At 40.6% G+C, this 14242-nt stretch overlaps 3 protein-coding genes across 4 annotated transcripts in view; 1 reads left to right on the top strand and 2 right to left on the bottom strand.

Annotated features, from left to right (window-relative positions):
* LOC134676199 (poly [ADP-ribose] polymerase tankyrase) overlaps positions 1-10487 on the top strand; it is a 52849-nt gene extending 42362 nt beyond the window's left edge. The window contains exons 22-24 of the mRNA XM_063534528.1: positions 3268-3394; positions 3984-4140; positions 5348-10487. Of these exons, the coding sequence (XP_063390598.1) occupies positions 3268-3394; positions 3984-4140; positions 5348-5413 (350 nt within the window). The 3' untranslated portion in view covers positions 5414-10487. The remainder of the gene's footprint in view (positions 1-3267; positions 3395-3983; positions 4141-5347) is intronic.
* Positions 1-14242, bottom strand: part of LOC134676165 (interleukin enhancer-binding factor 2 homolog) — a 183557-nt gene that overhangs the window by 122340 nt on the left and 46975 nt on the right. The gene's annotated exons all lie outside the window — the stretch shown is intronic.
* The window catches only part of LOC134676190 (uncharacterized), a 164659-nt gene that overhangs the window by 148571 nt on the left and 1846 nt on the right, over positions 1-14242 (bottom strand). The window contains exons 3-4 of the mRNA XM_063534519.1: positions 12724-12886; positions 10224-12256 (exon numbers count right to left, since the gene is read on the bottom strand). Coding sequence (XP_063390589.1) covers positions 11885-12256; positions 12724-12886 — 535 coding nt within the window. The 3' untranslated portion in view covers positions 10224-11884. The remainder of the gene's footprint in view (positions 1-10223; positions 12257-12723; positions 12887-14242) is intronic.

Below are 14242 nucleotides of genomic sequence, written 5' to 3'. Positions count from 1 at the left end.
TCTGCGGCAGTTTAACATTGAGTACTGCTTTGCGAGCTGCCGGCGCACTATTACCGTTCGCGGACCCGGCCGCGCTTAAACCGTGTAATAGCCTATTATGCCCGGCTTCGCACTGATTCATGCCACACGCGACATATTTACATCCAAAAAATTTACGGTGATTCGCGCCTAGACACCTAAAGCACAATTTAGCTCCCTTTGCCAAGTCCCAGCGCTCAGATACAGTCGCGGCTAGAAATTTCGAACACTCCTTAACTTCGTGTTCTTTGCCGTTGTTGCATATGGCGCACGCTTCGCGCGAGAAAGAGACAGACGATATCTGTCGCTTGGGCTTAGCTCCGGTGGACGCTGGCTTTTTCTTCAAATTGCCATCGCGGTGCTTTACTTGAGCTACGGTCGATTTATTAGAACGCGATCTATTTCCCGTATCACGTGTGTATGACTCGTGGTAATCTGATTCCGATTCCGAACTATAATCGCGAAGGGACGCGGGGGCGCGGGGGCCAGCGAGAGCGCGGCTCGATCGACTGGGCTCGCGCACAGAGGAAACCGCATTTCGTTCATTTCGCGAACTATCATACGTATCACGGTAGAACGCGGGGTCGCGAGATCTAGAGAGAGCTTGGCTCGATCTTTCGGGTTCGCGCGCAGAGGAAACCGCGTTCACTGCATTCCGTGATCGGTTGGACGGCTTAAGTCGGTTTATGCGCTTGGCCGCAGTGCTAATTTCGTTTAGAAACTCGGAAATTGCTACTAACCCGGGTGATTCTACGTTAGACTGCCTGTATTTGGCCCATTCATAGCGCACTATCAGATTCAATTTATCCACGATTTTATTCACGAGCTCAGGCGCGTGCAAGTATTTCTCTTGACGCAAGGATCTAATGGTGGCGACGGCATTCGCTACATGCGCGGCGAATGAGGTTATATTCGAATTGTCTTCGGATAAACGCGGCATGCGTTTAACGTTATGAATTTCCGTAAGAACAATCTCCTCAGGGTCGCCGAACTGCCGTTCCAACGCTTCCATTATCTCGTACGGATCCTGAACCGTGTACATTATTGATTTTACGGCCGTCCGAGCTTCGCCCTTAAGTGCGCGCCTAATCCGACTGACGTTATTGACGGCACTAAACATGGGCGACGTATCTTCGAACTCTGCCCTAAATGATATCCATTCGGAGATATCTCCGCCGAATGCAGGTAATTCCGGCGGTTTATGGTACATTGGCGCGTAGGTACCGTGCGGTACCTCTAAAGTGCGCGGGGTTGGTTTGCTAGTACGTTCGACGGCTGCCCGCGGCGGCGGTGGCGCGGTCTGTTTCGGCGGCGGGATTTTAACGTTTTCCTGTGCGATCTCGTGCTGTAACCTCGCTTGTCGTTCTACCCAACTTCTGGTACGTTCTTCGACGGTCGCGTCACTGCTGCCGACAGACTGCGCCTTCAGTTGCGCAACCTGCAGCCGTAAATTTGCAGTTTCGGACTCTGTCTTAGCAACGACCAGACGGGCTTTATGAACCTCGAGCTCGGCCATTAGCACGGCCAATTGTTTATCGCGTTCCCTAACCGATTTGCGACTTTTATGTGAATCGCGATTAGACGGCGCCCGCGACGGCGACGGCGGCGCATCGGCGTCTTTATTCACTAGCGTACCTGACCTACTACGATTTACTACCGTGGCATCTAACGTTTCCGAGTGTACCGACTCGTTTCCACCGGTAGTATTCGGGTTGCCACTGGTGCCCTTGCTCCACGTATTTGTCTCGCCGGACGTAGTCTTACCGGACGAGGGGGTAGGGGTGTCCATGCTGGCTGCGGGCGCAGGCGGGCCCTTGGTGCGTGGTCGTAGGCTCCTTGCTTCCTTTTCGGACATCTTTCTGGCTGGAACCACTTCACTTCACTTAACACACGCGGGGGTCCCTAACTTGACCTGCCTATATCTATGACTGACCGTTACCGAGCGTAACGTCAGGCCCTAGGCGTAGCGTGGATCCCTCGTGGCACTGAATCTCCCGCAATGGCAAAGTGCAATGCCTAGAACGTTCGAAAGCAGTGTGTGGGTATCAACCATGTGACACATGCAACGAAAGTTGCCAGGACACGTGAGCGGAGGACGACCTACACGCTGCACGGTCCGACCGGCAAGCCGGTAAATGGGTACGGAAAGGTATTGGGGTTGGGTCTGAGCCGAAGCGAACCTCTAGGCCCAGCGCGTTCTTTATTCAGTCTTGCCGTCTGAGTCAAGCAATGTCGCTTAAAACTCAGCGCGTACTTGTTTCTTTTTTGCCGTCTGAGTTAAGCAATGTCGCTTGAAACTCAGCGCGTACGTGTTTCTTTCTTGATTCTGAATTAAGCTATGTCGCTTGAAACTCAGCGCGTACGTTTTTCTATCTTCATCCGGCTCGAAGGACCAAACTGTGGAGTGTAGACTGTAACTTTTCGTGATGAGGGGTTCGTTGGGTGAAGCGTAGAAACTCGCCGCTGGAACGCGCTGGCCGTCGTGCTGTCTCGAAGTCCGCTATACCTCCATTTACCGGAATATGTGTTGTGTGAAATAAAAACACATATATCTGAGTTTATTTACTGGAGAGTGTTCAGGCAAGTGATAGAGTTAAGCTCTCTGAGTTCTCTGAATATGCTACAAATGGCGCGGGTTTATATAGGAATGGCCGGGCGATTTGTATCTCTGAACTAGTGGGCATTATATGCAGAGTGAGTTTTATTTATTTCTGTCAATCTCGTTAATTATAAGCACGTATGAAAGGAGCACGAATCCTAGACTTATAAATAGGTACAATATTAAGCACGTATGAAAGGAGCATGAATCCTAGACTTATAACTAGATATAAAACATTCCACGCAATTCATTGAACATAATATGTGAGCACAAAGTAAAACATGATATAAAAAGTAAAAATAGTAACCTAAACGTAAAGACTAATCTAACACATGCATGACCCTAATAGCTATTTACGACACATATGATGACATGAACTACAAACTAGTACTAGAAATGATGACCGGCGCCATTTTTAATTTTGTATTTTCAGTCCGATCGTATTGTTAATCTATGTGGGAGTAAAAAAATGGGTGCAGTCAGGTTAGGACTCTAGTTTACTAGATCACCTAGCCAGAATAATGTGGATATACTATCAGCAATATGACGATACAAGGTAAGAAACGTGGGCGCCATTTTCACTTTTTGCTTTATTGGTCTTTCCGATCCTAAATCTAAGTAAATTCTTATCTGTTTTAATTTATTTGCAGGTGGCATGTTCGGCGCGGGCATATACTTCGCGGAGCACTCTTCCAAAAGCAACCAATACGTGTACGGTTTCGGCGGCGGCTCCGGGTGTCCCGCGCACAAGGACCGCAGCTGTTACCTGTGTCACAGGTATTTATACCTAGTATTATACCAGGGCGTTTTCACTTAAAAGTTTACTTTTTTTTCGAAAATACATCAATTTTAGGTTATTTCTACTGAGAATCATGAGTACTATTGAATGGGACAAAAAAAGTATTAGTAATCCATAGTCGCGAGTTTGAACCTCGCCCGAGACAGACAGACAGTGAGTTAGGGTGAATAAGGTGGCCAGTTATTGAAAGCTGGCCAGGTATTGAAACTAGAGATGCCCCGAATAGTGAATTTGGCCGAATACCGAATATTCGGCCCCTCTCTCGACCGAATACCGAATATTAAATATACCTAGTTTTTTTTTTTTTGAATTTTTCTTTTTAGGTAGGTGCAACAGATACTCGGTATTCGGCCGAATAGTAGGCTACATTTGGCCGAATAGTTGCCGAATATTCGTGACATCTCTAATTGAAACCTTATACTAAAATGAATTCTGTTTATAGGTGAATAGAATTCATTTTTAGTTTAGGGCGGCCAGTTACTAAAAGTGGCCACTTACTCGCGAATTACCCTATTCCATTTTTTATTTCTTCACTTCTTTGACATACCACTTATTCCATATTTGCAGACAACTCCTCCTGTGCCGCGTGACGCTCGGGCGGGCGTTCCAGCTGTCAGCGGCGCTGAAGATGGCGCACGCGCCGCCCGGCCACCACGCCGTGTCGGGCCGCCCCACGCAGGGCGGCCTCTGCTACCCCGAGCACGTGGTGTACCGGGGGGAACAGGTAGTTTAACCTCTTGGGGTTTGATGTCCTAATACTAGTACAAATTACCTCCAATGAAAATTAAATCTTAATGAAATGCAATAGAGTTGCTTTTATTTTGTTTCATTCGATTTTAAAACAAAACAAATTCAACTCTATTTTCTAATACGGTTGATTCAAATTCGATTGCCAATTTTCCTTGTATGGTGGGCCGCTAGAGGTTAAAATAGCCACAAAATTAATCTGCCCAGACCTGTATTAAGTTATAGTTTGATTTTTTTTAACATTAGAAAAAGACTACGCAATTTTGACGAGCTTCTTAATTGAAAAACGCCTATTAACTATTACTTATGAAAGCAAAAGAATGTAAATTATATGATTCATAATTGTTACATATTTGCCGTGACTTATTTTTCATCTGTTTTTCAATAAAAATACACGTCAAGATTGTTTATAGTGTAAACAACATTATTTGCGGTATTTGACGTCTGTCACTCACAACAGCAATACTACGTAAAATGTCTTGCACATCGAAATCACAAAGGAAAACAACTGCACTGCGAACGTTTACGTTCTACGTCTTTTTTTTTTTAATTTTAGGGTTGGCCGGACACCACCGTCATGAATCGGTAGTCGTCTAAATAAATCGATATGAATTTTTCATTTTTCTTTTAATAAAAATAAGGAAAAGGTGGATAATTAACTGTAAATATGGATATATTTATCGTCACTTAACAGACAACAAATTTGACACAGAAATAACATAAATAAACTTTAAAATAGATCCCCAGTTATTTTCAATTTTGACAGTGGGTGCGACCTACTCGGTCGGTGTATTAAATGCATTTAGCTTGCGGGAAAACCATATAATTCTAGCTTTATTTAAATCTCAAATAAAAATTCATTATACGTCACAATTCGATACCTCAGTCTACGTGCCATCCAATCGTAATCGCTTGCTGTGACAATCGATTTGCGTTAGTTACCTACATCTCTATATACGTCAGTCATAATATGTCAAATACCGCAAATAATGTTGTTTATACTATACCTTTTTTCTAATGCTATAAACACGAACTATATATAGCGAAAAATAATATGTACTGTACTACTGTGTTATATAGCGAAAAAGACACAAAAAGCTAACTGTAGGTTAGTCTCCATTGTGTATCCTTTGAGTTCTGCTCATAAAACTGACCTATTGAAATGTTTTTTTAACTTGTTCCAGGCTTACCCAGAATACCTAATAACGTATCAAATAGTCGGCGGCGAGGGCAACACGGGCGCAGTGTAAATACCAAGTATTTCTACCTGGTACCAAGTACCTAGTGCGACCTAGTATACCTATAGTCTGTATCTTTAGGTACTTAAATAAAAGTAAACAAATCATTTGTACACTTTCGGGTAGTTATAACATTAAGGCACACTTGCACCAACCGACAAACCCGGGGTTAAGCGCTTAAACCGTTAACCTAATGTCAAATTGTACTGGTAACCATGGCAACTCCAGGTTTAACCGGTCAACCCTAGATTAGTAGAATGGTGCAAGTGGCCCTTATTGATTAACCAATCAAATACAAAATCACTTGGATCTTTCACTGAACAACCTACATTATTTAATCATGTAATGTTTAAAATCTACCCTCAACTGGCTTAAGAAGCCATTTGAGGGTAGATTTTGTTTACTCTTTTTTTAAATACCTAAAGATACGGACTATAAATGAAAATATTTTTGAATATTGTTTAGTTGAAACTGTTTAGATTAGAAATGGACTAATGTGTCGTTTTCAAACAAAAGGTACCAGTTTTTTAGGTTGTCAATATGCAATTAAAAATCTTCTTGACAACTGTGATGCCTTTTTGCCAAAAAAAACTTCGCGAATTATTGTCTTCATTTGTCCAACTGTTGGACAAAAGATATACAGGGTGGCAAAAAATAAGTGCATTCCCGTTGCCAGGGAGGTTTTGGGATTATACTGAGCAACTTTGACTATGGGACCAACCCCAGGCGTGGCTCACTCCGCGATTTCGCCGCTTTACCACAGGTAGCTAAAAGTACATCCGTTCGACCCCAATTTTGGGGTTTGCCATAAGCCACGCGTGGCGCTGTCGCCACCTAGCGGCCATATCTGTGCTGATCGTGACAGACGCGTTTTGTTAGATAGTGAGTCTTCTGTACCTAGTACTATTAATATTCTATGCCAACCCCGAAATCGGAAAAAAATTGTATGCTCCCATAGAAAATGGGCCAGCCAAAATGTATATAACAGGCAATTTTTTTTTCGCGAATTCGGGGTTGGTCCCATAGTAAAAGTTGCTCAGTATAATCCCGAAACCTCCATAGCAACGGGAATGCAGTTATTTTTAGCCAACCTGTAGAGTACGGATAGATACGTGGCTTTCCATCAGAGAACGGTCCTTATGCAGTTGGAGCATAACGACCCTTTAGGCATGGAACGCCACATAACCATTTGACTGTTCGAACGACTTTGAAATTCGGCTTTAACCCTATGTTGTCAACAAAATAATCATGTTCGAATCTAACCCCCTTATTCATAAACGCGCTACAAAGATATCGTAGTACAGATGGCGTATTATTGGCTTATTTAGTTCTGAATATACTTATTCGGGCATAACATAACGAAACTGTTATTAAAAAGGTAAAGCCTTGATTACCTAGCGCTTTACTGATGTAGTGCATAATTGAAGGGATGTTTATGTTGCAGTCAAAAGTGTGAACTGGTCAAAAGAACTTTTAACCGACAAAAACAGGCAAAACTGCTTTTGACTGAGCATGTTGGTCAAAGTAGTTTTACCTGAAAATCATACCTATTTCTGGCAGCAGTTTCGTTTTTAGGGCGTAGCAAAAAAAAATTACCCTAACCTACCTATCTCTGGGAACAGTTTCGTTTTTTGTGCGTAGCAAAAAAAAAATAACCCTAACCTACCTATCTCTGCGAGTACTTTTGACTGATAGTAACAGTCACAATTACTATGAACCAATGATTTTCAGGTAAAACTACTTTTGACCAACATGCTCAGTCAAAAGCAGTTTTGCCTGTTTTTGTCGGTTAAAAGTTCTTTTGACCAGTTCACACTTTTGACTGCGACATTTATAAAAACAACCTAACTGCTTAGAGCGGTTGACACTTTTTTAAGAACATTGTTAATCGTTTCAGGTGTCTGACTGACTGACTTTGACTAAACTAGCATGACAAATACGAACGTTTCCGAGAAAATACGATAGAAAACAATTATGCACCACATCTGTACTCATCTTGTAGTGTTTCCAAATCTGGATTTTCCTCTTTATAAGGTTGTGTATATTGTTATTAATTGTATATATTGAGAAAATCAGGTATAGTCGCACCAATAAAATTCTGCAGCGGATTTGATAGCCCACGCAGTGTAAGTGTTATTTATACGTCATAATTTCATAGAAGTTTGACGTTGGAAATGACACTTGCACTGCGTGGGCTATCAAAATCGCTGCAGACTTTATACGGTCTGACTTCGAATTACCAGTACTGTACCAACTAATTAAAATTTATGGTCATTAAACGAAACGCCGATACGCTATTAAATTGTTACTAACAAAATAAGTCTAAGGACTCTAAGGATATGGGGATGTCCTGCATATAAAATCTATTGCTAGAAAGATCGTCATGGCAAGAACTTACATCATAGACTAGGAATCCTCTAGACCGAGTTTAGAGCAATTATTTAGGGGGTAGCGCGACTATGCTGAGTCTGGTGGATGTTTTGTCTGTGACTTACATACACATGAGGTATGGCATCTTTTCAAAAGGGCTTATTTTAAAGCATGTTAGCCCTTGTTTCTCCGTAATGATTTAATGGCTGCTGTAAACAATCTAATGTATCTATAATAAACTAGCCTATTTGTAAAATATATATACCACTTCGGTGTTACCGTATTTCGTTACAGTTAATATTAAAAATTACTTTTTCAAGTCTATTGGCTTTGTTCTTTTTTTAGACTATCGAGTCCAAAAACATAATTAAATGTGTCAATTTTATTTTTCAAAACGAAATATAACATTTTATTCTGTTTATTTTTAACTGAATAATATATCAGTTGTAAAATAAAATGTTAAAATTGTAATCGTTACTCAAAATCTGCCCACACATGTTTTGTATAAATATTTTACAATTCACAATAATTCTTTGATGGTGGTAATATCACGGGTGGTCTAAGTCCTGTGCACACTGGATGCGTGTGCATAAACGTGCACGTAATCGTTGTAATCTACAGAGCCTTGTGAGAGATGGCACACCGCTTGCGTGCACGGCTCCAACATTTTAGCGCACGTGCACCACGTCTACGCACACGCAACCGGTGTGGTCTGGCCTTTAAGACGAAACAGGAGCTGAGTTTTAAATATTTTTTGTAAATAAGAAATATACCCGTCTCGCTAACGGAAGCGGCTCCTAAAACTAGTGCGATAAGGACAAGGCGAAAAATCCCAAAAATCGAGGTTTCGTACTCGACTGTTTCGTCCTCCAAAACTTAACCAATCGTAACCAAATTTGGAAATCTAAATGATTATGTCGGACCGTTTTGGCTTTTTTGGCTAATTGATATCATGCAGTTTTGAATACTACGCCTCTCATTGCGGCATAGTCAATGAGGCCATTTTTGAAGGGCTCTAGCGCCTTAAAAAACAAAAATATCAAAAAAAGCAAAACGGTCCGACGCAGATATTGCCAATATTAATCTGTGTTGAAAAAATCATTGCTCTAGCATCAAAACCCACGGAGGAAACAGTCGATTACGTTTGTATGGAGAAATGACCACTCCTGTTGGCTCTTAAATTTCGAGTTCGCTCTAAGCAGATCGAAGGAGCAAGAATTCAAAAATTTGAACATTTACAATGCATTTGTAAAACTAAAACGAACATGTCTCGAACTTTGTTGAGGAGAAAGATCGATAGTATCAAATTACTATCCAGAAAAAAATTTAAATAAGAAGTCAAAAAAATATTGTACTATTCAAAATTTCCATAGTATGGAAGGAATATCTTGCATAATATTAACAATGATGTTGCACCGTTGTTTTCATTGTTGTATTTGAAATTGTAAGATCGGTTTTTCTTCGAAACGCATTATTTTTAAAGTTATTTATTATATGCAATTAATCGCATTCATTTTTCCCAGATTAAAAAAGGACTCTCTTTAAATAGGACTCTGTCTCTATCTATATATATCCTCTATATAGAAAGTAGTTGAAAATATACATACATTTCTTTATGCTAAGCGTAAGAAATATATTATACAGTTCCGACTGTCACGACTTGGCCAAACATTATATTATTATGTATTTGTTATTGGGATTAAAATCTGCCAATTGTTATCAAGTCTGTAATGGTTTATATATTCTTATTATTAGTTAAATTCACAAAAAGTATAAAGTATACAGCAGTGATAAAAAATAAACATAATGGTTGACTGGTAGAGAATGCCTTTAGGCATTAAGTCCGCCATTTGTACATTTTTCCTGTTTGTGCAATAAAGTTTAAATAAATAAACAAATATTGAAGCACTTTTTGTTCCAGTTCTTAATTACATAAAAAAATAATTTGGTTAGTTGTTTTTAACTCCAAACCAACCTAGAAGTGGCGACTTAAAAGACCTGCGCACACCGGATGGCGCGTAGACTGCACGTGCGCGTTGTAATATACAGATCCTTATGAGAGACGGCACACCGCTTGCGTGTCGTGTGCGTGCACGGTTCCAACATTTTAGCGCACGTGCACGTCTACGCACGCAGCGGGTATGCTCTGGCTTTTATGATTGCAGCGCCATCTGCGTTAGGTTTTTAATTAATAATAATATAATAATTTAGCCTATATACGTCCCACTGCTGGACACAGAACTCTCATGTGCGAGAAAGCTTGGGCTATAGTCCCCACGCTAGTCCAATGCGGATTGGGAACTTCGCTTGGCTTATTGAAAAAAAAATTGCAACCTTATTTTGGCTGAATCTCTATTGTTTCCCAAAAAGTTTTAAATCATCCGCATTTTCGTTAGTCATAATTTGTTTGGTTCGGAAACGATTAACTTTTCAGGATTGCCATAAAACAAACCTAACCTAACCTATCTATAGGATAACCTTACGAAAATCCTGAAAAGTTAACGGTTTCAGTTTTACGACTAATGATAATATGACAAACAATACATTTGACTTAAAACTATGTCAAACAAAGGGACACCTATTTTGGCTATTTGCGAGAAATTGCATATAGTAAAGCGTTGTTTTGGTAATTTATCGATATGTGTATATACGCGTTCATAGTGTAGCAATTTAGGAGGTAAGGGATGGAAAAATACATTTTGAATTTTTATTTTAACATGTGGTTTTATTTTCAATATCCAATAAACAATTATACATGACGATATGTTATACTTAAATTACTTATTACAGAGGCAGTTACTCGTTGCTTTCTATATGAATGCATTAACCTTAAAATCTTTGTGTAAAATCAAAATTTAAATTAAAATTTAATTTTGATTCGTTCAAATTAAATTTGTGTAAAAAAAACAATCAAAACAAACCGAGAAGAGAAAGTTTTTAAAGTATTCATATGAATATAAAAAGGTGTTTTATTATGACTCTAAAACTAATAACTGATATAATAATAAAATATTTTACAGTACATATGGTCCTATTTTCCCGCACTAGTGCGTAAACTAGCACTTTTCGTGCGTATGTCAAAAGTTTAAAGGGCCATATGTACTGTAAAACGTTGTACGATACACGTGCGAATAGGTAATTCGCAACTCGTGTCGATTTTATTAATCGCCACTCATTTCGAATTTCTTCTTTTCCGCACTTGTATCGTAAATAAATATTGTAAAACAGGAAATTTTTCCACAATTGTAGGCTGATATAAAATACAACAAAATACAATCTAGATTTAAAGTATGAAAGCTGTAACGATTTTAACTTCTTGCCTATAATATTTTAGTATAAACATTACAATTGACAAACTCCTTCAATCCCTAACGGGTTTTTGAATCGCTACGGTTACTAACTCCTACTGTATGCATATAGTATAATGACTAGAACACTCAACGGATAAACGTATACATATCGTAAAAAACGTATTACACTTTAAGCCCCCATTCGCACGTAAGCTTTTTCAACGCGCGTTAAAAAAGCGCTTGAATCTATCCACACTTTAAATTCGACTTAACGACAAAGGCTTAAAGTTGAAAATCCAACAACGCTTTTGATAAAAAGCGCCACCGCTGTCGTGTGAATACATACATGGTTATCCATTTGTGTCATTCAAACGCGCGTTGATATAGCGCTCGTGTTAATGAGGCCTTAACCTAACTTGAAGCTGTAACAGACGGGCGTACCTACCCAACCGCTACCTTAGTTCGGCCAGCATATCGCTTTCTCGCTCTCACATATACTATAGCTACGTCCTTAACCCTTTATAAGGCATAAGTGTGTCAGGAATTATGCAAAATTGAACTCTATCACTTTGAAATAAAGTTCAAAATCAGGTGGGAAATATATTCCCTCTGCCTTATAAAGGCTTAACAGACGTACGGCGGACTGCCTTCTGTATTGAACAGACCCGTGTGTTATAGCATTAAGGGAAATGTAACAAAACTTAGGGGGTACTCTGATAAATCGGGCACGACAGATCGTGTAGTGTATTACGCCTTTAAATATTGTACCATCTAAAATGTTCTCAAATTCAAATCAAGCGTCATAATAATTTACAATACATATCTAAATACAAGGATTCAAATCCCCCGTCATATTTATATGCGAGCACGTGACTTTCTGCCCACTGGGCACAGCGATACGGAACAATTTCCCTTGCGGCATACAAACACAAACTTTAAACTGTCCCGTACTGGGTTCCGTACGGTTTAGCGGTAAGGCTATGGGTAAATTCCTTACCGGTACGTATACTCCTTCCTTACCGCTGAGTACTACAGAACCGTTGATGGATTTAAGGTAGATGTCTTGGTCGGCGGACCAGAAGAGTTCCTTGGACTCCATTCGGGTGCCTTCGGAGCCGCGCAGGTGAGCCGAGGAGTCGGATTTGAGTTTCAAGTCTTGGTCGGTGGGTGAGGATATGCGTTTGGTTGATATTTGCTGGAAGAGAAATATGTTTTTATATTATTGGTATTTATTAGGTAGGTATTGATTCAAAGATCGGGGACATAGGTGACGCTATTAAGATCCGTAATGATACTAAATATTATAGTCTGTATCTTTAGGTATTTAAATAAAGGTAAACAAATAATTTGTACATTTTCGGGTAGTTTAACTTTTATTGATTAACCAACCAAATAGAAAACCACCTCGATCTGTCACTGACCGACCTGACTTAACATACATTATTTAATCATGTAATGTTTTCATCTACCCTCAACTGGCTTAAAGGAGCTACATATTTGAGGGTAGATCTTGTTCACTTTTATTTAAATACCTAAAGGTACAGACCATAGTGGCTCGATCTCTCTGTAGACCTTGTGACAAGCTTAGAAAATGTAAAAGCGAATACACTTAGTTCATTGAATCGTTATCTAAGTGAATTCACAAATTATCTTAAGTCTTACCTTAGCGTTAAGGTTGTTTACGCCATCAGGTATGTTCATCTCCTGGGATGCTGTGCTGAAGACAGTTTCCCCGGACACAGGGTCCAGCAGCCGCATCGCGCCGACGCCGCGTACGAACACGCCGGATGAGTTCAGCGCCAACTTCGTTTCCGTGCGAGATAACCTGCCAACATACAGGAGATTTAAAGGGGTCCACATATTTATTACCAGTTCGCCGGACAATATCAGCCTGTCAGTTGTTCGAACTGTCACCTTTTGCGTTTAACTGACAGGCAGATATGGCTCGGTGAACTGGTAATCTGTGGGCCCCTTAACGCATTAAAAAAAACGAAGTAAATTTTGCAAAAAGATAAGTTTTTATGTAGGTATTAATATTATGAGCACAAGCGATTCACAATGAACTTTTACTGGAAAGCCTTTAGCGTCAAAATTCGTGGTTGAAAAAACGACGAATAGTTGGTACTGGGTGAATTGATTAGACCAGAGCTACCTAAACTGTGAGCGCGGAGCGCGGGGCACCTATGTTAGGACGCCGAGATTAAATTTTCAACTTGTAAGTGCGCCGCGGCATGAAAAAGTTTGTGAACAGGGGTTCAGGGGAATTGCGAAACCTTATGCGTGCGAAATATGTCATTTATAACTGACCTGGTCTGCAAAGTGACTCTCACGGTGCCGTTCTCGCTGGATATTTCGACAAGCTTGTCCCTGAAGCCTTCTAGCAGTCCATCACGCTATCATACCTACCTGACAAAACCGTATGCTTGCGAAACGTGCTATTATAACTGACCTGGCCGCGTAGCCAAGATGCCGATCGCTTACGCTCCGTAGCGATCGAAACGCAACTGTCACTGTCGCATTAATATGTAAGAGTGATAGAGAGACATAATGCTTTTCGTTATCGAAGCGATGGCGATTGTAACCTTGGCTAGGCCGGCTGGTCTGCAAAGTGACTCTCACGGTGCCGTTCTCGCTGGATATTTTGACAGGCTTGTCCCTGAAGCCTTCTAGCAGTCCATCACGCTAGCATACCTACGTGACAAAACCGTATGCTTGCGAAATGTGCTATTACAACTGACCTGGTCTGCAAAGTGACTCGCACGATGCCGTTTTTAGGGTTCCGTACCCAAAGGGTAAAACGGGACCCTATTACTAAGACTTCGCTGTCCGTCCGTCCGTCCGTCCGTCCGTCCGTCCGTCCGTCTGTCACCAGGCTGTATCTCACGCACCGTGATAGCTAGACAGTTGAAATTTTCACAGATGTATTTCTGTTGCCGCTATAACAACAAATGCTAAAAACAGAATAAAATAAAGATTTAAATGGGGCTCCCATACAACAAACGTGATTTTTGACCAAAGTTAAGCAACGTCGGGAGTGGTCAGTACTTGGATGGGTGACCTTTTATTTTTTTGCTTTTTTTTTAGTTTTTTTTTGCATTATGGTACGGAACCCTTCGTGCGCGAGTCCGACTCGCACTTGCCCGGTTTTTGCTGGATATTTTGACAGGCTTGTCCCTGAAGC

This window comes from Cydia fagiglandana, chromosome 24, assembly GCF_963556715.1.
Source record: "Cydia fagiglandana chromosome 24, ilCydFagi1.1, whole genome shotgun sequence".
Taxonomy (NCBI): Eukaryota; Metazoa; Arthropoda; class Insecta; order Lepidoptera; family Tortricidae; genus Cydia; species Cydia fagiglandana.
This window is presented reverse-complemented; position numbering and strand designations above follow the sequence as displayed.